This window comes from Myxocyprinus asiaticus, chromosome 7 (genome assembly GCF_019703515.2).
Source record: "Myxocyprinus asiaticus isolate MX2 ecotype Aquarium Trade chromosome 7, UBuf_Myxa_2, whole genome shotgun sequence".
Lineage (NCBI taxonomy): Eukaryota > Metazoa > Chordata > Actinopteri > Cypriniformes > Catostomidae > Myxocyprinus > Myxocyprinus asiaticus.
The window spans coordinates 20,372,425-20,397,300 of NC_059350.1; the positions used below are offsets into that span (position 1 = coordinate 20,372,425).

At 44.9% G+C, this 24,876-nt stretch overlaps 1 protein-coding gene across 1 annotated transcript in view; it reads right to left on the minus strand.

Annotated features, from left to right (window-relative positions):
• Nucleotides 1-14,383: 14,383 nt before the first annotated feature.
• The window catches only part of LOC127443891 (hedgehog-interacting protein-like), a 62,752-nt gene continuing 52,259 nt past the window's right edge, over nucleotides 14,384-24,876 (minus strand). Inside the window, exons 12-13 of the mRNA XM_051702923.1 lie at nucleotides 15,941-16,089; nucleotides 14,384-15,792 (exon numbers count right to left, since the gene is read on the minus strand). Coding sequence (XP_051558883.1) covers nucleotides 15,596-15,792; nucleotides 15,941-16,089 — 346 coding nt within the window. The 3' untranslated portion in view covers nucleotides 14,384-15,595. The remainder of the gene's footprint in view (nucleotides 15,793-15,940; nucleotides 16,090-24,876) is intronic.

A 24,876-nucleotide genomic window follows, 5' to 3' on the forward strand; every position in this document is an offset into this window, starting at 1 on the left:
CCCTGAAGAACTACAGAGAGGTCCATGAGGGAATAAGGCGTGGTCTGAAGGGATTCAACCTCCTGGTGCCTCTCAGGAACCTGATGATCAGGTCATGCTTCCTTAAGGACTTACCGTCCACTGTGTCGTGGTGTGCTGCTATATCAGCTACATACACCTTCAAGGTGGAGGGGGATAGCCACCCTTCCAACCTCTCCTGCAGGAAGGAAAGCACCGATCCGACTGCACATCTCTGGGGGTCTTCACGTCGGGAAGAACACCACTTAGCGAACAGACGCCACTTCAAGGCATACAGGCGCCTCGTGGAGGGGGCCCTAGCCTAAGTGATCGTGTCTACCACCGCGGGTGGTAGGCCACTCAAGTCTTCCGCGTCCTGTCCAGGGGCCAGATATGGAGATTCCATGTCACGAGGAGTGTGAGGTCCGAGAACCATGTCTGCTTGGGCCAGTAGGGTGCTACCAGGGCGACCTGCTCCTCTTCCTCCCTGACCTTGCACAGGGTCAGTGCAAGTAGGCTCACTGGGGGAAACGTATATTTGCGTAGTCCAGGGGGCCAGCTGTGTGCCAGCGCATCTATACCAAGAGGTGCCTCGGTCAGGGCGTACCAGAGCGGGCAGTGGGAGGATTCTTGGGAAGCGAACAGGTCTACCTGTGCCTGCCCGAATCGACTCCAGATCAGCTGGACCACCTGAGGGTGGAGTCTCCACTCTCCCCTGAGGGTAACCAGTCATGACAGCGCATCCGCTGCAGTGTTGAGGTCGCCCGGGATGTGAGTGGCTCGCAGCGACTTGAGGTGCTGCTGACTCCAGAGGAGGAGATGGCGGGTGAGTTGTGACATACAATGGGAGCGTAAACCACCTTGACGGTTGATGTATGCCACCATTGCCATGTTGTCTGTCCAAAACCTCTGCAGCGTGAGCAGAATTGCCAACAACTCGAGGCAGTTGATGTGCCAACGTAGCCGTGGGCCCATCCAGGAGCAGGTGGCTGCGTGCCCGTTGCATACAGCGCCCCAGCCCATTTTGGAGGCTTCTGTCGTAACCACAACGTGTCTGGAGACCTGCTCTAGGGGAACACATGCCCGTAGAAATGTGAGTTTGGTCCAAGGGCTGAAGAGGCAGTGACAGACCGGCGTGATGGCCACGCGATGTGTCCTGCAGTGCCATGCCATCTCGGGACTCGAGTCTGGAGCCAGTGCTGAAGCGGTCTCATATGCATCAACCCGAGCGGAGTGGCCACCGCTGAGGATGCTATATGCCCCAGGAGCCTCTGACACAGTTTCAGTGGAACCGCTGTCTGAACACATTCAAACAGGACAGCACCGACTGTGCGCGCTCGTTCATGAGCCAAGCCGTCATCAAGACTGAGTCCAACTCCAAGCTGAGAAAAGAGATGCTCTGAACCGGGAGGAGCTTGCTCTTTCCCCAGTTGACTCGAAGCCCTAGTCGGCTGAGGTGCGAGAGCACCAGGTCCCTGTGTGCACACAACACATCCCGAGAGTGAGCTAGAATTAGCCAATCGTCGAGATAGTTGAGGATGTGAATGTCCAGTTCCCTTAACGGGGCAAGGCCTGTCTCTGCGACCTTAGTGAAGATGCGAGGGGACAAGGACAGGCCGAAAGGGAGGACCTTGTACTGATATGCCTGACCCTCGAATGCAAACCGCAGGAAGGGTCTGTATCGAGGTAGAATCGAGACGTGGAAGTACGTGTCCTTCAGGTCTACCGCCGCGAACCAATCTTGATGCCGGACGCTCGCTAGAATGCGTTTTAGCGTCAGCATCTTGAACGGGAGTCTGTGTAAAGCCCGGTTCAGTACTCACAGGTCCAAGATTGGCCACAACCCACCGCTTTTCTTTGGTACAATGAATTAGTGGCTGTAAAACCCCATCTTCATCTCGGCAGGAGGGACAGGCTCTATTGCACCCTTCCGTAGGAGGGTAGCAATTTCCGCACGCAAGGTAGCTGAACCTGGGCGGACGCCTTGCGAACTGAATTGCGTAGCCGAGTCAGACTGTCCGGACCAGTCATCGCAACGGGTTGGAAAGTGCAAGCCACGCGTCCAAGCTCTGGGCGAGGGGGACCAAGGGGACAATCTTGTCGGACATACTGGCGGGTGGGGCCTCTCGGCAGGGCGGAGCCTGAGGTGCCATGTCGTGCCGTGGCTGTGCTGAGTTCAGGGACATCGAAGCACTTACCTGGCTCCTTGTGACCACCCCCGGAACAGCCTGGGATGGGGGGGAAGAGGCCTGTCCTCGTGACCCATGGAGACCGTCACATCGGGGGCAGATTTGTGCCACAGCTGGGCATGCGGGGTGGAGAGACCGCCGCTGGAGCGCCAAACCTGCCAAAATGGAATGGTGGACGGTGGTTGTGATGATGGCCGTGCACATCGGGTATATGACCCAGGGAACAAGGAAACCGCTCTTCTGCTGAACTCTTGGGTATCGCAGCCACTTGGGCATGTGGCGAAATTAAATGAAATGTAACAAAAGATTCTCCTCCCGGCCCTCCACCGGTGGATGGACTGGTCTGCTTACCAGCTCCAGAGCAGCAGGTTTTCGTCGTCCCTGGGTCGCCCGTCTCAGGGGCGCTTCGAAGCCTTTTGCGGGTTCTTGGTGGCTGGCCGTGAGACGGGTGGCGTCTGTTTCCTGCGGTGGGCTCCACGCTGGGGCCGGGCCGTGGGGGCAGTCTGCGGTGGAGCTGGTGCAGTCACCGCAGGAGGACGCCCTTGGCGACGAGCAGACAGGGTACATGATCTTGAGCTGCGCTGGGGCAGGATGTGCCGGATAGCCTCCATCTGCTGCTTCACCGCCGAGAACTGTTGGGTATCTTTAAAAAGTGTGTGCCGCTCTTTTAGAGAAATATACTCTTTTTTTTAGAATATATTATTCCTGCCGAAGCGCCCAGGGGCGTTCTCTGCAGTGCACCAGTGCAGAGGGGGGAGAAGCCGCTGAAATGCACCATCAGATCCAGCAGAGGTGAATGAACAGCCGTGGGATTTCAGCTCAGTGAGCATTGACCGTTCGGCTCCGAAAAGAAAATCTGCATACCAGCTCCTTTTATACCAGTATGTTCGGGGGAGTGGTATGCAAATCCTACTTGCCAATTTTCATTGCCATTTTTTCAAAGACCAGAGATGTTTCGGGCCCCAAGAGTGACCCCTAGTGTCACTACATCGACACAACGTTGAGTGAGTGACAGATAGGGAACTGCATTTATTGCTTCCTTGAAGGGCACTGCTGCGGGAGGGAACGCCACTTGAAATCTTGTTCAAAATGAAAGTAAACAAGTGAATCTTTTCTTGAAGGGCCCTTCCACAAGACAGTCAGTGAAGGGTACATTCATATAGTAATGCCATGTTTCCTTCAGAGTACCCACTTCAAGGGCTCTGCACTTTGGAATGAGTAGGGCATAGGGAGGATCTTGTGATTGGAATCCGCCCCTGATCTGCTATAACACGCATTCTTAAAGGCACCTCCACTTCATTTTCTTTAATACACCCATGATTTACAAAGAAATCTAATAATAACACATTATTACTGTTATTGTGAGATTATTATGAGATTTTTTTGTGTTATATAACAAATTTAATTTAATTATTAAAATTTCATCCCTTTTTCTGGATGACCAAAAGGGCACCTTTCGATTTGCACCCCTGCTGCCCCCCCTCTGTGCACATCACAGCTGTCCCCTGTCTCTCCCTCGGTTTGTGTGTTTCAGAAGGAAGGGATCGATCTGTGGGGGGTTCCGGCAGTATATCATGATCTGAGGGCGGTCTTCAGTAAGTCCTGAACTGCATCTCTACCTCCTCATCACCTGTACGACTGTGCTTTCGATCTCTTCCCAAGCATTCCTCCGCCTCGCAGGCGACTCTTCTCCCTTTCTGCTCCTGAGTGAGAGGCAATGGAGAAATATATCAGTGAATTGCTTGTGGCTGGCCTCATTCGCCATTCCTCTTCCCCAGCCGGTGTGGGGTTCTTCTTTGTTGGTAAAACGATGATTCATTGCGCCCCTGTATTGATTATCGGGGGCTGAATGACATCACTATTAAGAACAGGTACCTGTTACCTTTAATGTCTTCAGCCTTCAAGTTGCTGCAGGGGGGAACCGTTTTCACAAAGTTGGACCACTGCAATGCATACCATCTCGTGAGGATCAGGTAGGGGGATGAGTGGAAGATGGTGTTCAACACTCCCACGGGGCACTTTGAATACTTGGTGATGCTCTTCGGGCTTACCAATGCCCCTGCCATTTTCCAGACACTCATTAATGACTTGCTTAGTGACATAATTAATAAATTCGTCTTTGTGTATATGGAGGACACCTTGATTTTTCCCTGTCTGTCCAGGTACACATAGAGCATGTCAGGCAGGTGTTGCAGAGGCTGCTGGAGAACAAGCTCTTTGTGAAGGCGGAGAAGTGTGCGTTCCATGTGCAGTCAGTTTTCCTTTCTTGTGGTACGTCTTGTCCTCCTAGGGTGTGCGTGTGGATTCTTCTAAGGTGAGAACGTCACAAATTAGCCAACCCCAGATTCCTGCAGAGCCCTGCAGAGGTTTCTGGGGTTCGCCAATTTCTGCCGGCGTTTCATACACAGTTTTAGCCAGGTAGCCGTCCCTTTCACGAGTCTCCACCAACACCAAGTGTCAGATCAGATCGGACACAGAAGTGTACCTCTGCCCCCTGTGGCAGCGGGGGCGTGGTCAAGCATCTCTCCGGAGAGAGAGAAAGCGGTAAGGGCGCTTACACTTGAGCTAAATTATGTTTAACACCTGTCTCTAATTTCAGTGAGCACAGGGAGAGCGGCATAAAAGAGCCACACCACCAGTAGACGGAGAGAGAGAGACCAGCACAAGAAAAGCCATATTGCCACGAAAGTTATTGTGAAGTTGTATGTGTGAAAAGTCAATATTTTTCTTGGAAAGCTGTAAACTTTAAGCTGGACAAATTAAAACACACACCTGAACTGGGAAACCTCGCTTCTCGCCTCCTCCTTTCCTCAAACGCCCTTACACCCCCATCTTAATCATGCCTGATCTGGCTCTTCAAATTGTGGGGGAGGTTGACGTGTCAGATGTGGGCATGGGTGCGGTTCTCTCTTAGTGCCCACCCGAGGACGGCAGGATTCGCCCCTGTGCTTTCGACTACAATGTCGGCAACCAGGAGCTGCTGGCTTTCAAGCTGGCTTTGGAAGAGTGGTGCCACTGGTTGGAGGGGATTGAAACACCTGTTTTGGTATGGACTGACCATAAGAATTTAGAGTAAATTAGGACAGCAAAGACATTACATTTTTGCCAGGCTCGCTGGGCTCTCTTTTCGGTAGATTCAACTTTACCACATCCTACTGGCCAGGATCAAAATATGTCAAACCTCATGTGCTTTCTCACCTTTTTGAGACTTCTGTGCACCTCCCGAAACAGTCATTCCTTGGTACCGGATGGTGGCTGCTGTGTCTTGGGAGGTCGAGTCAGAGGTGCTGAGAGCACGGAGAGTGTAGATCATAGTCATGTAGATCTAGTATGCTTATAACTACCATCAATTAACATCTACGGGTCTCTCCCCATTTCATTGCTGCATCAGGTATCAGCCACCATTGTCTCCCAAACCTGACGTAACAGTGCCCTCGATCCATGCTTTTCTATCATGTTGTCGGCGTACATGGAGATTGACCAGATGGGTGCTTCTAGGAGCTGGGAGAAATATTAAGGCTCAGCCGGATCTCCACCGGACAGCACTTCTCATGTATACTGTCAGCCAGAAAGTCTGGCTGTCCCCCAAAGATATTCCACTCAGAGTTCCCTCCCGCAAACTCACTCCCAAATTTACTGGTCCCTTCCCCATGGTTAAGGTGCTCAGTTCGGTGTTCATCCATCTGAAGCTGCCCCATGCTCTGCGTTGCATTCACCCGGTCTTCCATGTTTCCAAAGTCAAGCCCGTCTTTCGGTCTCCATTCCAGATGACTGATGCTCCTGAACCACCTCCCCTTAGACTTATTTATGGGGGTCCGGCTCATACTGTCAGTCGATTGTTGGATGTCAGACGAGGTGAGAGGGAGAGGTATTGGGTGCCTGGGACATCTTGGACCACTCTCTCATGGGTGAGTTCTGCCAGCGTCGCAGAACGGGGCCAATTTGACGCTCACTGTGGAGGTGTGGGGGTGGTACTGTCAGAGTTTTGGACTGACTTTGATTGCTTCTGAGTGATGTGTGTGTGTGCTGTCTGCATGTTGCCACGTCGAATTTTTTTATGTTGGAGTGTTTGACAGTTTTCACATGCCGGAATAGTTTTGATTAGTTCTTTAGTGATTGCCCGCTCTCCATTTAACCCTGTTTTCCTCTCTGCTGCCAGCCCATTGTCTGCCTCCTCTGTCTCCTCTGAGACCCTGTGGACCTACCATCGTTGATTTCCCTCTGGGTCAGCTGGCTGTTGGAGGGTCTCGTCTACCAGGTTGAATTCATGATTCATCCCCATGAGTTGCTGGCGGATTCAGACCTAAGCCTCTTTTTGTTATTCCAGTTAATCATCCTCTTCCCTGTTGGACTCTCTCACTGTTATATATAAAGTCACTTACCTGCACTTGAGTCCTGCGAGCATTTCATGACACCCTCATTCTGACCCTCTGTCAGAAATGCTTGGTTTTGGTGCTGTTTCTCCTTCTCCTTTAACCCTCATGTTGTGTTCTGGTCATTTTGACCCGAGGAGGATTTTTTTTTTGCCTGAAAATGCTAGTTAATGTTATCCTATTGGACTAAAACTTACTGACTTTGCTCACACAGGGTATCACAACTTATAATTATTTTTATTTTTTTCCCACCTTGTTACACTTTTGGTGTTTCTTATAAAAAATGACCGGTCTATAAATATTGCTTATGATATTTTATCACCGAATATTGGATTAGATCTTTTTGCCAACTTGTTTTCTTTCAATTAGCACAGGTTTTGTATTTCTTTTTGGAACTTATTGATCGTAGGTCTCATTGACCTGAGCTTATGCACCGTTTTTGAGTGAAAAAAGCATTATTTGTGGATAATTTTGTCAATATTAAATAAAATATTAAAACATTCTGTACTATTTATCACACTAGTGTGCTTTAATGTTTAACCAGGAAGTTTGTTTTGAAATGCTTCTATTTTGTACAAAATGGCACAAAGTCACACTTGTGGTGTTCCCGGTCAAAAATGACCGGCCATTGAAATAGGGGAGATCAAAAATAAGTGAAAAATTCAGAATTAAGGAGCATGTTCATCATGTTCATGTTCACATATGTGCATGTGTGCTTGCAAACATAAAGGCCTTGGACCTGTACACGTGCACATACACATACACATCTGCACTGACACACACACACATGCGCACGTACACACAAACACACACATGCTCACATACACGCACAAACTCTTTTGAGTATTACATACTTTCTTTTTCTCAGTGATGAACTTTATCCTACCAGGAACTGCATCCAACATCCATTCATCCATCCAACACACTTGCACACTAACACACACACGTGCACTAACACACACAAACACATACATGCTCACGTACACGCACAACCTCTTTGAGTATTACATGTTGTCTTACATGTTCATGTTCACATATGTGCATGTGTGCTTCCAAACATAAAGGCATCGGATCTGTGCACGTGCACACACAAACACACATGCACACTAGCACACACACACATGAACACAAACATACTCACGTACATGCACAAACTCTGAGTATTACATGCTTTCTTACATGTTCATGTTCACATACAGTACAGTGCAAAAGTTTTAGGCACTTGTGGAAAATGTTGCATAGTGAGGATGTCTTGGATTGACAGACTAAAGCTGAAGATATAAATAACCATCTTAAGACAAATGTTTTTGCAAGTGCATAAAAACTTTTGCACAGTACTGTATGTGCATGTGTGCTTGCAAACAAAGGCCTCAGATCTGTGCACGCGCACATACACACATGCACACTAACACACACTCACACACACACACACACACACACACACACACACACACACACACACATGCGTGCAAACATGAACACACATACTCACGTACACACACAAACTCTTTTGAGTATTACAAGCTGTAACAGATAAAAGGATGGGCAAGGAGGAGCCGGGAACCGGCTGTGCAGTATACAAAGTTTAATAAGAAACTCAACATAAAACAAACATAAACAAACACAGACACACTTGCAACCTGGCCGCATGCATCTCTCTCTCGAACTGACGCCTCCGGTTCCCCTTTATCTCGCTCTCCCACTGACCAGCTGATTCAGCGCCGGCCATGCATCATCACGGCTTGGCCACGCCCTCCTCCTCGTCACACACCTCCCCCTCCCGATTCAGGCCGGGTCACCACCGGTCTGACCGACTCCCCCCCCACCCCCCCCATCTCTGGAGGGGAGACACCACCCTTCCGGCCATTCTGTCAGCTGGTGGTTCACCCCGCCTCCTGTGAACCTGGGGGAGAGATGAGGTGAGGTGTGGGGAGAGGGAAAGGGCGAGCGGAGACACAGAGAGAGAGAGAAAGAGGAGAGAGAGAGAAGAATTTGCTTGCCGGCTCCTTGACGCACTGTCGCCCGGTCCTTAACCGCTCCTCCGCCCTCTGGCAGACGCCAGCTTGCTCCTCCCCCAGCGGACGGCAGCGAGTCCTCTGGCCCCTGGGGGATGGAACCCCTCCTCCCCTTCTTCAACAGATGCAGTGGTTCCTCCGGCTCTCGTTGGGCGACAGTGACCCCTCCGTCCCCAGGCAGATGGCTGCGGCTGCTCCCCTGGTGGATGGCAGCGGTGAGAACTCCACGACAGCATATCCCTCCTCCCTCCCGGGTTTCGGCACCACTGTAACAGATTAAAGGTTGGGCAAGGAGGAGGCGGGAACAGGCTGAACAGTAAACAAAGTTTAATAAGAAACTCAACATAAAACAAACAACAGACACACAAGCAATGCTGCCGCGTGCGTCTCTCTCTCTCTTGAACTGACGCCTCCGGCTCCCCTTTATCTCACTCTCCCGCTGATCAGCGCCGGCGGTGTATTATCATGGCCACACCCTCCTCCTCTACAATAGAATCAATAGAATTGTGGTGTTCCCGGTCAAAGAAGACCGGCCACTGAAAATGAATGGGGAAGTTCACCAAAAAAACAGGACTTTTATTTTGAAATTATTTTATTTTGAAATGCTTTTATTTTCTGAAAAGGGGCACAAAGTAACACTTGTGGTGTTCCCTGTCAAATCTGACCATTGTGACAAAGAAAACTGGCCTAAGCCTATTTATACATTAACACTGTCAAATAAAGATCATTTCATGGAACAAAAATACCAACATTTTCTAATCAACAACACACCAAATCAGTGAACACCTGGTGGTTTTGTGTCCTCATGCACATGTCTGACAATAGCTTTTTGCATGTGCCTTGCAAATGTGTGCTCTGCATTTGAAACACACAATGCTTGATGAAAGAAAGATCATCATAGAAAGATTCTATTGGAGAGGGGTCACTGTGGGGCAAAGACTGTTCGGGTGTGTGTGTGTGCATGCATGTGTGTGTTAATGTGGTAATGTTGGATGGATGAATGGATGTTGGATGCAGTTCAGTGTAGGATAAAGTCCATCTCTGTGAAAAACAAAAAACAAACATGTAATACTCAAAAGAGTTTGTATGTGTACGTGAGCATGAGAGTGTTTGTGTGTGCGTGCACATGTGTGTGTGTTTGTGTGCATGTGTGTGTGTATGTGCGTGTGCATAGGTCTGAGGCCTTTATGTTTGCAAGCACACATGCACATATGTGACCAGGAACACCACAAGTGTGACTTTGTGCCATTTTGTGCAAAATAAAAGCATTTTAAAACAAACTTCCTGGTTAAACATTAAAGCACACTAGTGTGATAAATAGTCCAGAATATTTTCATATTTTATTTAATATTGCCACAATTATCAACAAATGGCACATAAGCTCAGGTCAATGAGGCCTACGATCAATAAGCTCCAAAAAGAAATACAAAACCTAATTAAAAGTAAAGTCAATTGCTAATTGAAAGAAAAAAAGTTGACAAAAAGATCTAATCCAAAATTTGGTGATAATATAGCATAACAATAGATTTATAAGCCATTTTTAATAGGCCGTTCATTTTTGACAGGGAACACCAAATTAGGTAAAGAATTTCAACACAGCACAAGGGTTAAGACTTGACAGTAAAATCCCACTGTTTTGATTGGCTCTTTGGTCTTTACTGACCTGCTCTCTCCTTGCCATCTCACTGCTCATCATTACTGGGTGAGATTAAAGGTAAAGTAGGCATTGATGTGTTGTTGTGGAGGTGGTCAGATGCAAATGTCTACCATAGTGTGACATCTCGAAGTGGAGGAAGTAGAGAATGAGTCATTTTGACAGCTTGGTTTCAACAAATGCTCTTTTTGCAGTGAGGAGGAAACTTATGAAACACAGTATGTTTTAATAGTACAGTGAACTCTTATGTGTCAAAAGGTCAAGGAAAATTTTTTCCTCATGTCAAGACCCCTTCAGATTGAAATAATGTGGCCTGATGGCTTCAACAGAAGCATATAACAGTGATTAAAAACCTCAAAGCTCATGGTAGGACTGTCTTTAAAAGTTTATAAGTAACCATTGAAAATCAATTCCCCTTTGGATTTTTCTTTTTTCTTTTTTCACTTCTGGGAACCAGACTGTTGTGAATGAAAACAGATTGCTGATGCATGTTTTCTATAAATTTAAGGGTGCGTTATGATCCATAGCTTCATCAGTGAGTCTCTGAGGGGAATCAGACTTCCTTAGTCATGGCCACACACACTTCAGCAGTAGTCCTCAATGACTCAGTTACATGAATATATGAGGTAATAGAATTCGCTGCTAAAGCAGAGGTGTGATAAAAGCAGATGTGCATGTGTTTGTTCTGTTAAATAGATTAAGCATTGCGTTCCTGGAAATTCATCCATATATACAGTATATAACATTATGTCCCTTATCTCTTGTCATTCTCTTATCTAAACCCATTATCTGTCAGAATAAGTCTTTATTCTGTGTATATGATATTATATGCAAGTTTTCCAACCAATCTGAGTTTCGCAAATATTTAGTATATAGACTCCTCATGTTTATGCTGATTGCCGGGTTACACTGTTTATGAAATATAGCCAAACAAAGGCCCTTTGGGGAAGAGAAAAAACCCCATTCCAAATGAAAAGTAATGATTCATGCCACAGATAGTATATAAACTAAAATACACCCCTATCTGCCCCGCTCCCCCAACACAATTTTGATTGGCTCAGAACAACGCATGGACAACTCAGTATTGTGTTACTCTAAATATATTGGGATGACTATGGTGATGTGGGTGGTCGTCATTCATTATTATAACGACTACTTGAGCTGATTGATGTTTGGAGATGGAATTTAATAATGCTATTAACCAACACTCAAAATGTACTGTTCTGTTTGCGAAGCTTCCAGTAAGGCTTCTCAGAAGATGCGTGTGAATTGGTGTTTGTTAAGTGATATTTTGTTGTTGTTGAGGGCATACCATATAATACCTTCATTTAAAAACCCCACTTTCATCTGAGAGGAGTGCAACATAAGTTTTAGAGAGCAACTCTGTAAGTGATTGACATTCCAAACAGTATTTTCCACATTGGGACATGCTGGGTTATGAGCCATGTTGACCTCTTTGGCATCCTATCAGTGTCCCTCTCTGTCCACTGTACCTTAATGGTGGAAAAAATTTAAATTTGGATGGTGACGCACAAGAAATGAGACTTTCCAGCACTAAACCACAACAGATACCAGAGGCACCTATATATAATTTAATACAGTGTTTTTAATAAGAAATTCTTCTTTCCTTTAGTGGAAGAACACAATTCACGTGCAATTTCACGTCAAAGGAATAGTTTATCCAAAAATGAAAATTAAGCCATCACCCTAAATTTTGGGTTGTGCACGACTTGCATGGACTACTTTATAACTTTTTAAAGGAATGTTCTGGGTTCAACACAAGCTAAGCTCAATCAACAGCATTTGTGGCATAATGTTGATTACCACAAAAATTTATTTTGACTTAATTTAAATGCTGTATTAAATTATAAGCTTCACATTTCTGCATTTAAACCCTCCAAAAATGGGCCATATTCACTTCCATTGTAAGTGCCTCACTGTAACCTTGATATTTGCTTTTTTTAAAGAAAAGGAGGGACAAGTTGAAATTATATTTGTGGTAATCAACATTATGCCACAAATGCAGTCATATCGAACCCGGAATATTTCCTCAAGTTTTAAAGTGAATCTCTATCAACTGTCATTGTATTGAAACCAGCAAACGGGACATCCTTTAAAATTCCTGCTTTTGTGTCCTGCAGTAGAAAGAAAGTCATATAGATTTGGAACAACATGAGGGTGAGTAAATTTTTAAGTGAACTATTTCTTTAGGACTATGGACACCCTGCACCTCTACGTGATATTAATCCTGAGATGCTGGATGTCAGTTGATAGATCTTTAAAAGCCATTTCTAACCATTCAGAGTGTGATGTTACATCCAAACTACCATGATTGATTACTTTTCACCTTTACCCATAAGTACAGTATACCGGACTGCCCTCTTTATGTGTCATTGTGTTTTTTATTTATGACAGCATAAATTCAACTTGGTGTTGAAAGTTGTGATGCAACAAGTAAATCTGAAATATTTCCCATTATACCACTTGTCTGTTAAATGCTTGATTCTGATTGGTTCACAGATGTTCTAAGGTGTGGAATTAAGTAGTTCCACTCACAATAGCGTTTTAGGGACAAAAACCAGAAAATGTCTTGAGATAAAACTCTGAACGATGTATTAAGGTGTGGTAACCATGGTATAAGTGGAATAATTGACTCCGGCCCATTTAATTATTGAAAAATAATGCACAAAAAGATTAGAAATTCTTATATTCTTGTTTTGAAGTAAAAATAAACAATATATTTTCCAATCCTTTTATGAAAAATTTTCAATGATTATAAATACATTTGAAGCCATCCCAAGGGACAAGGGAGATGAATCCAAGGTGAGTTGCATATTCAGATCAGATATTACAAAAAAGGTCTTAAACTTAAAGTCTTTAATTAAGTTCTTAAACATGCTATACACTTTAATAAACATATTGATTTTTCTGAGAAGAACCCCAGATAACCCTAGTTTTATTTACAATAAATGATCATATTTCTTCACATACAACAGTAAAAACATTGTAGACAACTTAAATAACTTGAAGGTGTAACTACTTAAATAATAAAAGAAACAGGGTTACTCTATTCACATGACACCTTCCAAGCAGCTCCAATGCAGGTTTCACATTAAGTGCTAAAAATTACAGAGTAGATTTACAGTATGGATTCCTTACACTTACCGTACCAAAGAAAGTTAAAAATGCACTGAATAGAAAGTAATAAACACTTGTGGTTTGCTGTTGGTATACTTTTCTGTTGGAGAAATAAGTGAAGATACATTGAATACACTTCACTTCTAGAGGTGACCTTGAAGAACATATGACTCATTCTTACAAGAAGCACATCAAAGAAAATGTTGTTTGAAAATAACTGAATCTAACTGGTTACAAATGAGCCTAAAGCTGATGCATTGGCGGTCCCATTGTCTTGTTTCTCCTATTTTGAATCAGGAAATAAAAATGGTGTGCTTAAACAAATACAGCTTATTTGATGAGGAAATATGCTAAAGCATGGGATAACTTGAGTTATAGTGCATTTAGCTAGTTCATCTACTGGATAGAGCTCAACCAAGAGCTCCTAATGTATATGTATAAAAAATATATTTTCACTTTGGAGGGATGCTATGAATTCTTGATGATAACATCTTGACATCACTCTTGTATAATCTTCTACTCATTCATGAGCTGTTGGTTGACTTAAAAGAATAACCAGCTCTAAAATTATAGCTTGAGCCTCGTTTTAGAGAATCAACACAAAGTCTGAAAGTAAGATCTATGTTTAATTTTTATTTCTGTCAAAGTACTCTTGATAACGAGAGAACGATGTTATATCTTTAAATCAGAATTTGATATATGTCATATCTTCAGTGGATTTGTGTAAGTATCTATAAGTAAAATACATGAAATGAATTTAAAAGTTTAATGCAAAACTGCTTACATCCTCCTCATATATTATTCATTAAAAAAATAAACCCTCCTCTATCAAAACAATGGCAAGTCTAAGTAGTACTCTTCTCAGTACAGTACCATGTGAAACACACACCAGTCACCAGCCTTGTTCCCTTTTGTAAATGACAAAACTGAATATGGTTTGTGGTTTTCAAAAAAATTAAAAATAAAATAAAAATTCAGAAACTGTCATGGAGAACAATAAATGAAGCTTGCAACCTGTGAGATTATTGTGATGTTATTTGTTTAAAACCACCTTAAGAGGGCCTTCCATATGAAAAACAAAACAAACAATTTGACTTTACACAGAAACAAGATACAGTATATGTACATTTTAAAATGTGATAAGATATACATTTTGCAATGAAAGCAGCGTGCATGGTCATGAACAACTATAGGAAAATAGTATTGCTACTGATACCGATACTGCAATTTTAACCAGAGCAGTGCCCTCATAAGAGTATTTTCCTTTGCAAATCAGTACGTCATCTCCAACTTGTCATATGTATTAAATTAATCAAAGTGACTGTCAAAACATTCTTAAAGATTTCACTTTATGTTTTCATCTAAACGAAACATCAATGGGATACAACCAATATTCAGTTTTGAATTTGCACAACCCTCACTGATAGTTTCAGCAATTATATCAAGAAGATTGAAGACATTATAGCAAATCCTTATTAAAAACGACATGTAAACTGGCATCAAGTCCCATTCTTCAGTTCTACTCAGACCTGCTAGATAACGTTGTATTGTGGCATGCTGTATTGACAGCAGTTTCTCTGATGCTACTTCCCCCATTCTTCAAACAACCTGTGAATCCATAGTGATATTTTTGTTATGGTGCAGTTCAGTTTGGTAGACTGTCCATTTGACTTCCCCAAATGAGCTTTGTTATGCTTCACATGCTGCAAAAGCCCCTGAAATACTGATTAGCCTTCCATTTCTAGAGTCCTGTAGTACAACCTGGTGCCCATGTAACATCCAAGTTGGTATCATGTAGGGATTCCAGTGCTTTCTGAGTCCTCTGACAGATTTTGTTGCAGGGACATTTGACTTTAAAGGACCAGACTTTGCACACCATACCAGCAGTAAAACCTGTGGGTTGCAGCCAGCAGAATATCCTATAAATAGCAGGAAATCCTATGTTGTACCTCCAACATGTGACCCCTTCAGCTATGCATGGTGAGGTTCGGCCACCCTGTTATTCTTTTATGTGTGTATTTGTGCATAGGGTTGGGGAGTGGAGATGGTGCAGGAGAGCTTGAAGATCAAAAGCCTGTGGCTTATGAAAGAGAACAGTGGTGGGAGAGGAGAATCAGATGAGGGGCAGTTGGAGATCGGGGATGGTGTCCTGAAGGCAAACTCTGAATGGCCTCCTTAGCATTCAGTATGCAAACTGGAGTAGAGCGCATTATCACCCTGCCCTGCTCTTTATAGGATATAACTGGTGAGGTCCAGCAGGTAAGATGTCATGTCAATGATGTGCCCCAGGAAGCTGTCTTTCTCACCATACCCTTGTGTACCTCGCTCTCCTTTCTCGCATTGGGTGCCTGAGAAACCTTCCTTGCAGAGACACTTGTTGGGCTCCACACAGACCCCACCATTGCGACAGGCGGGTTCACACTTGGCTGCAAAGTACATGCAAAAAAAGATTCAAGCTAAACATGAGGTTTTGTGCACCAGGACAAATTCACATGCCACTGTCAGTGGAGAAGGCAGTACAAGCACTTCAGACATGTTCTACATCAAAGACTTAGGTGTTGTTTGGCTCCGTACCTCGTAAGCAGAAGGGACCCTCCCAGCCAGGACTACAGCAGCACTTGCCAGTGGGTGTACAATGGCCGTTCTTGCATTCACGGGAACAAGCAGTGCTAAGCATCTCTGGACCTTCTACAGGCCGTCTGCACTCCTTAGGGACCTGTGGCCTGCATGAGTCAAATAGCACTGATGGTCAACTAAGGGTCTTTTTGGCCATGTACACATTGCAAAGTTTTTTAAGTGACAAAAACATTTAAATGTAGGAGTGAATCCCCTAAATTATCGTTCTCTGTGAGTACAGAATACAGGAGTTACTCCCAAAATTGCAACGATTGACAAGTGATAACCAAAGCACTGTCTCGCACCTGTGAGCTAGAAACATGGATGCCACCAATTTAACCTGTTTCAGGGAGCGGGTCCAGTGATGCATCTAATTGGGCCGTACCCTCCCCGCTCTGTTTCGCGACCTGTAGTGACGCCAACGTACATGCGCAGGGGGTTAAGAGATCGATCTCTTGTGGAAAGATGTGTCCAGCTTTTAAATACAGAAGTGATGAGGCTGTTAAAATCAGGTGCGCCTCATCACGCTGCCGAAACGGGATAGTCACTGCGCCCCTCCTCTCTCCTACCCACTCCAGTTGTGGGCCTGGCTGAAGAACGACGAGAGGCGGGGCAACAATGATCCAAGGTAGGGGCGTGTCATTCCATCACAATTAATAAAGACACATACCTCTCTGTTTCTGATTTGCACCAGGAGAACACAGACACATTTCAGGCGTGCTATTAATAATATCATTAAAGGAATAGTTTACCCATAAATGAAAATTCGGTCATTATTTACTCATCCTTATGATGTAAAAAAAAAAAAGAAATTGTGGCTTCATAAATAATATCTTGACATCTCGCAACGTCTCATCAACAAGTGTAATTATTTCTTGCATGTCTCATGACCAAATATCATGATTTCATGTCGCAAGAAGCAATGAGATATTGGCATGACATAATAACGTTTGGTCACGAGATGAGCAAGAACCAATGACTACGTTTACATGGACACCAGAAAGTGGCTTATTGTGAGAAAGCGGTTTATTGCGAGAAAGTGGCGTTCTCATTTACATGTACTATATAAGCGGCGTACTCTTTACTCCCGTATACATGCGGCCCTGTCAGTAAGCTGCTTTCTCCACAGCAACACTTGTGTAAATTACAAACATGGCATCTGGGGAAGACTTCGCTGTATCATCCTCTGTTGCTTCACTTTATTTCCAGATATTCCATTGCAACCTGCAGCAGAATTGTGCTGCAATAGTGGGGTTTCCCTCTTACGTAAAACTACGGGATTCACCAAATTTATGAATGCATATACGCGAATGTGAGGGACCGTCAATATTTTACATTGGTGTGTATAAATGGGTGTAGTTTTTAATGAATGTGCTTTCCCCACTGTACTCCCAGAAATGTTGAATTCTTTTCGTGTTGACTTGTTGTTGGGCTCCATCCTATGACATTTGTTAATGGTCTGTTTATGCACATGCGCACTCTTCAAACACCCATCAGAACAGCGGGTATGTGTTTACATGGCCACATTAAGCACATCTCGAGGAGAAACCTAGGTGTGTTAAACAGCTTTCTCTTAATGCCTTAAATGGTGTAAGGAAATCAGGCTTCTCGTTTACATAACGTTTCAGAAAGCCGCTTTCTGCAAAAACCCTGTGTAATGGGTAGGGATGGGCAAGGAGGAGGCAGGAACCGGCTGAGCAGTCAACGAAACTTTTAATGACATAACTCATTTAAATCAACTTAAACACACACACACAGCGGCAGCGTGTGTCACTCTCTCTCTCGAACTGGCTCCTCTGGCTCGTCTTTATCCTCCTCCCGGCTGATTAGAACAATTCAAGGCCGGGCGTGTGTCCTCACGGCCCAGTCAAGCCCTCCTCCTCATCACACCCTGGAATAAACCGTTTCCTTCAGTGCATGTAAACATGGTCAGTGAGTTTATGAACATTATTAATGATTTCATTTGAATTGAGAGTGAATAAAAAAACTTAAATTATGGCCTGTTCATAATACAAAGTTATCGTATGTCTTTAGAAGAGTTGGTATATGACACAAGGGTCGCATGAACTTTAATGACACTTTTAAGTGCTTATTTAGGCATTAAAGTGAGTCACTATGCACTGCCATTGTATTGAATTCATCCAATAATTTTAAATGATTTATTTTATGCTCTGCAGAAGAAAGAGTATATGGGTTTGGAATGACATGAGAGTGAGTAAATAATGGCAGAAATTAAATTTTTGGTGAAATATTCCTTTAACAACTCAGTTCAGTTCTGTACACATTACGTGTGATGTCTGAAAATGCGGTTGTCACTCACGTCATTACCAAACTCTGTGTGACAACTGTATTTAGCAGCATTGTCTAAGTGGCCTTTGTTTCCTGTTTTCCTCCCATCAGACTTTCCACTTGTCCCATGTACCTGTTTTTCCTTCCAGCTTGCTAATTAAACATGCCAAACATGCAAACATGTATTAATCAAGGAAGTATTTATTTTTGACAAGAAACACAAACATGCATACATATGGACATCTTATGTTTAGAGACAAATGAGCCATCTTATGATGGGGATGACATCATGGATTTTTGCCATGGCAAAATGTCTGGAAACAATTTTGCTTTTGTATGTACTGGATATCAAATGAAAAACCTCAGTGTCACATTAAGGGGCTTGTGATGAACCTGTCTGAAGTTCAGCTCTCCAAACATTCTTATGCCTGCCTCAGCTAAACACACTGTTTAATGAGCCATGCAAAGGCTGTCTATTAGTGAGCAGCAGGGTTGTTGACATACCCAACAGGCCAACACACACACAAACACACTGTGAAGCAGGAATTGTATGGGAAACAGGCTGGAGAGCTCTTGGTGAGACCACATCCTGTGTTTCTCACTAGAGGTGGCGTATGAGAAAGTTAGGTGGCCTGTGATTTGGTGTTAAGAGCTTAACAATGAGGGTTGCTTAAAGCATGGAGATAAACTAGGTAGAAGCTCATGAGTGAATTCACTAAACAGTTGTGTCACTATTGCACATGGTTTTTCAGCATACAATCCTGCTTCTTATTAACTAACCACCTGAAATCTAGTTTAAGCAGGCGCAATCAGCACTGAAATAGTGCTGCGTCTGAAGTATTTCAATTAAGTTACTGTCAAACATGCCTCCTTTGTTTAAAAAAAGATTGAATATTTCATTTAGGCTTTGACTGTTATAGTTTCACACGTTTGTGTCAGCTGATAACCCAATACATTCTGGAGACTGGGATATTGTGCCCTTTGCCAAAGTACTTCACCCTAGTTTGCTCCCGGCTGACACATCCCTGCTAAAAAGATCAGCTTTCGCTGATCAATTCCCATGCTGGTCTAGGCTGGTTTATTCTGGCTAGTGTTGGTTTGGTGCTGGTCTAGCTGATAGAGCGAAACCTAGCCAATCTACCGGTCTACTAGAACCGCACATCAAATAGTCACAATAATCAAGACAAGAGGTGAAACTTGTCCTGCTGAAAATACCATCTTAGAAAACATTAATTTCCATGCTGGTCCAACTGGTGAAGCTGGTTGATCAAGGAAATCTTGCTGGGTAGGCTAGATAAGAAGCCTAGTGAAGACTCCAGCACATCAGCATCCCATGCTAATGCTCAGCATTAAATACACTGCATATGCTGGGGACCATGCTGGTCTTTTTAGAAGAGTGATGCTCCATTAATGATTGGCATCCAAGATATACAGGCAAAATCGAGTCCAGCTTAAAGCCCCTTTTGGAAGCTTACTGGCTTGCCTCTGGATCTATGTGCATTATTTGTGGAGACGAGGGACTGCAACAGGGAGTGCGTGACTCTCTATGTGAGAGGGTGGGATGTTGGACCTCAGAGTTGCCCTGACAGCTTCAGTGACTGATGGCAGGAGTAGGGAGGAACCAGGGTAATTCTGGCAGGATGCACTGGGGGGGTCTAGTGGGGGAGCAGTTCCCATGCTCCCCTCCACTGCTTTCAGCACCCATATCAGGTCTCCCTTTTCTCTCATCCACACTTTGGGTTTTTTTGTTGTTGTGACAGGCTGTTACGTTGTTAAAAAAGAGAGAGACATAAAAAATGAGGGAGAGAAAGAAACAGAGATGGATAGTGAAAAAGAAATAGAGAGAGGGAGGGAAAGGAGAGAAAGAGGGACTCCCCAGAGGATTGGGCTAACACTGTTAATGACGTCGGGGTCAGCGGCACTACTAAGCAGTTTGTATTACTGGCAGGGTGGCCGTGAAAACAACACCTGCTGCTGTGGCACTTGACAAAGACAGCTGGGTCAACAGGCACTGTGGGAATGTATCAACTCTGTGAGGCCACTTGCATAAAACACAGACTGATAAATTAAAAGAACGCCCCAGCTTATTAGTTTAACCCTGTCCTGTAGCTTGCCATTTCAGCTGCCCAACCCATCTTTTTGTTCACCAGAGGATTGTTTGGTACAATATGCCAGCCCTGATCCCAGTTTGTCTCTCTATTATGCAATATATACCAAGGCTGAAACAGATTTGATCATGTATACTTGAACGAGGAATTACAGAGATCAGTAAGTTCCTCTAAACGGATGTGATGCAATATTGGAAGTCCCTTTGACATTCTTATGGTTAATACATCCAGTAGCTCAGAGCTTTTCTTGAGGAGACAGTTTAATATCTCTTGGCTTAACTTAAGACAGTTGAGTTATTTGATGAAAAAGCATAAGTAGGAGGCAGAAGAGCATGGCAAAGGAAGGCTTCATCAAGTCACTCTGTGTGACTCTGTCTTTTTGTCATCTCTCCTTTTGTTAGCATCTCTTTGTGGTTACATTGTATCAAAAAATTTACTGTGTATTGTAGCTGTGAGCTATTCAGTTCCACCCCTAAAGGGTTTTGTCAAGGGGTGGAACACGGTTGTGAGTGGAAGAGATTTAGGAGAGACCGTGAAATAAAGAAGCCTTTGGGTAAGAGATGGGGACTATGCAACCAGAGAAAAAGAGCACTTTTGAAAGTGTTTGTATATCCTGCTCTTGACACACACAAAAAGGCCTAGAGGAATTTGGAACTTCCATAACTAATACACCACTTCAAAGGTCTCCTAAAGAGCCCATTCATAAACTCCTTCAATAAAGCAAAGCTTTGTTCAGGTAACAAAACCTGAAGTCATGAAATATACACTGTTATATTTGCTTTCTTTCTGAGGCCATGTCAACTAGACTTCTTCAGTTGAAATCAGTCTGTGCTTATCAAAATTTGAATGACTGCCCCATGTGCCTGAAGCTGGAAGTGTTTTTGAAGTACAGATGTGTGAGCTCCAGTTTCTGGCAAAATGTCCACAGAGAAAATTTTCAAAAGAAAATTGTGAAGCAAGTTTTTTTTTGGTGTCAATTATGTAATACAGTCAACAGGAATGCATATTTTTTTTAACCCTATCCCCAAACTCTAAACCTGAAAATGCAACCTCCGAATCGAAACATTCGGTAGCAACATATCGACTTCCCGTGTGGTCATATTGCATCAACACTTATACGTTTTCGGCTGAAAACGTAGTTTCATAAAGTTATAGTTTTCCAAAGTATGGGGTACTAGAGTGCTCTTGAAAGTCTCCATTTTAATAGTCCATTAAAGTAATAGCCAGCATCATCCAATCAATGCCAGCTTTGTTCAAATAAAATTATACATTATAAATTCTGAATCTATGTACTGATTACCATTGTCCCATGTCTGCCAAACATCTTGAGTGGTCCAAAACTGAACTTTTGGTTGGATTTTAGGAGTGAATGCTCTTGCTGCATAGAGAGCTATAGGATGGTCCCTTGCTCCCTATTTAGTGAATTACTTAACCTCTAGTGTGTTCTCTGTCTGCACTGGTCTCAAAACAGTTTGAAATGCAACTTACTTTCATCCTAACACCATATAAATTGAAAGCAAACTTTTTCAGCTTTTGTATGAACCCACTGATTCTCAACGTGATAATGCACAGTAAATATAGGATTTCTAAGGAAACACTGTGCTAAAGTACACATTAATGTACATTGTGTTCCCTGTCTGTCACTCATTCGACGTTGTGTTGGAGAGCGGGTTGGCACAGTCGGCCGTGGAGGACTCGACTGGGTTCCCACCTTCGGGTGCGGTTGCCCAGTCTGAGGCCGACACGGAGCTGACGGCCAAGCTTGCCTGGGCTGCTGCGAGTGTCGGGCTGGAGTGGAAACCTCCACCCTGCCCTGAGCCCTCGCAGCTTGACTGGTTCCTGGGAACCACTGAAACAGTTTCAGAGGCTCCTGGGGCATATGGCATCCTCAGCGGCGGTTACGTGAACGGAACGGCAGTGGAGCCAGCTCCTTTAATACCTGTATGTCCAGGGGAGTGTCATGCAAATTCCACTTGCCAATTCCCATTGGCCTTTTCTCAAAGATCAGAGGTGTTTGGGGCTCCCAAGAGTGACCCCTAGTGTCACTACATCGACACAACGTCTCGTTCCCTCCATCAGGGAACGGAGGTTACAACAGTAACCAAGACGTTAAGCAGCGTGGCGTTTTGCGATAAATCGCTCAAATTCTAAAAATGGCATATCATATGAAACTAAAGACTCAAATAGGTTTTAATGTAAAAACTTAATTAGGTTTCTTACCAGATGTAGTTTTGTTGATGTTTCTCCCAAAGACCAACCCCGCTTTGGTTGGCGGCATGTTGTTTTGTGACATGATGAAAGTTTAACCCTTTCCTGACAGCACAGAGTCTCCTGAACTGAGATCAGTTGGTTTAAATTAATTTATATTGTGTTGTGTATAGCAAAGCCAAAATACAACGTCAATGCATGTGTACGCGGGTTCGCACAAGGTTAATAATATAAATTGTTGTTGCCGTTCAGAAGTCATTCAAATAAAGCCAAGCAAAACTCAAGAAAAACATCATAGTTACTGGTGTAACCTCCGTTCCCTGATGGAGGGAACGAGACGTTGGTGTCGATGTAGTGACACTAGGGGTCACTCTTGGGAGCCTGAGACACCTCTGGTCTTTGATAAAAGGCCAATGAAAATTGGCGAGTGGTATTTGCATGCCACTCCCCCGGACATACGGGTATAAAAGGAGCTGGTATGCAACCACTCATTCAGGTTTTATGCTGAGGAGCCAATATAAGGTCCGGCCATTTCAGCGGGTAGTTGAGCGTTGTGGCAGGAGGGACACAACGTCTCGTTCCCTTCATCAGGGAATGGAGGTTACACCAGTCACCATGACATTCCCTATCTGTCACTCACTCGACGTTGGTGTCGATGTAGTGACACTAGGGGTCCCTATTCAAAACGCCACAAGGCTGAACAGTGTTATGTGAACTGGTGGTGTGTGGTGGGCAGACTTGCTGTGTGCCTCATAGCCAGCACACCAGGTCGACACGTAACCTCCCCCGACACAGTTATGAGTGTCGACTACCCAAAGATAGAGACAGGTTTAACCCAGTCGTGGCCTCTTTTCCCCTTCTCTTTTCCACTCCCTAAAAGAGAAGGGGGATTATCCGACTGGGCCGCCAGGTCTAATCGGGGGGTGTCCCTCCCAAGGGGAAGACACCGCGGAGACCACACCTCGCCCAAAGAGTACGTCACATGGTCTTTCCAACCATGTGGAAAGCCTTCAAGGTAGATCCTGCCCAATGGGGGAGGAGTTACTACAAACATGGAGACTGGGGCAGAGGGGCTCTGCCCAAGGAAGACGCAGTTTGCCAGCAGGGAAACGGACTAGCGGAAGATATCTATAGCATGGGGTTAGCCTTACAGAGAACCGCCACATGCGGAGCACCTACCACAGAACCGGGCTCTTAGTTAGCGCGTGTACTGGGCCGGCAGTGAGTCTCTCCGAAGACTCGACTGCCACAGGGCTCGGAGGAAGTCAACCAGGGAACAAAGTTTGTGAACACTACTGGGAATTAACGGTGCACGATCCTCTGCTTGGAGACAGCGCTTCCTTTCCGCTGTGCACCAAAGCAGACAAAGAGCTGCTCAGAGACTCTAAAGCTCTGCATGCGATCCAAATAGATGCGTAAAGCGCGCACCGGACACAGCAACGACAGGACTGAGTCTGCCTCCTCCTGGGGCAGTGCTTGCAGGTTCACCACCTGGTCCCTAAAAGGGGTGGTGGGAACCTTGGGCACATAGCCTGGTCGGGGTCTCAGGATCACGTGAGAGTAACCCGGACCGAACTCCAGGCACGTTTCACTGACAGAGAACGCTTGCAGGTCACCTACCCTCTTGATGGAAGTGAGCCCAGTCAGGAGGGCAGTCTTCAAGGAGAGTGCCTTAAGCTCGGTTGACTGTAAAGGCTCAAAGGGGGCTCTCTGTAGACCCTGAAGAACTATGGAGAGATCCCATGAGGGAACGAGGCACGGTCTGGAGGGGTTCAGCCTCCTGGTGCCTCTTAGGAACCTGACGATCAGGTCGTGCTTCCCTAAGGACTTACCGTCGACTGCGTCATGGTGTGCTGCTATGGCAGCAACGTACACCTTCAAGGTGGAAGGGGACAGCCTCCCTTCCAGCCTCTCCTGCAGGAAGGAAAGCACTGATCCGACTGCGCATCTCTGGGGGTCTTTGTGTCGGGAAGAACACCACTTAGCGAATAGACGCCACTTAAAGGCATACGGGCACCTCGTAGAGGGGGCCCTAGCCTGAGTGATCGTGTCTACCACCATGGGTGGTAGGCCACTTAGGTCTTCTGCGTCCCGTCCAGGGACCAGACATGGAGATTCCAGAGGTCTGGGCGTGGGTGCCAGAGGGTGCCCCGTCCCTGAGAAAGAAGGTCCTTCCTCAGGGGAATTCACCGGGGTGAGCTGTCGCGAGGAGCATGAGGTCCGAGAATCACGTCTGGGTGGGCCAGGAGGGTGCTACCAGGACGACCTGCTCCTCATCCTCCCTGACCT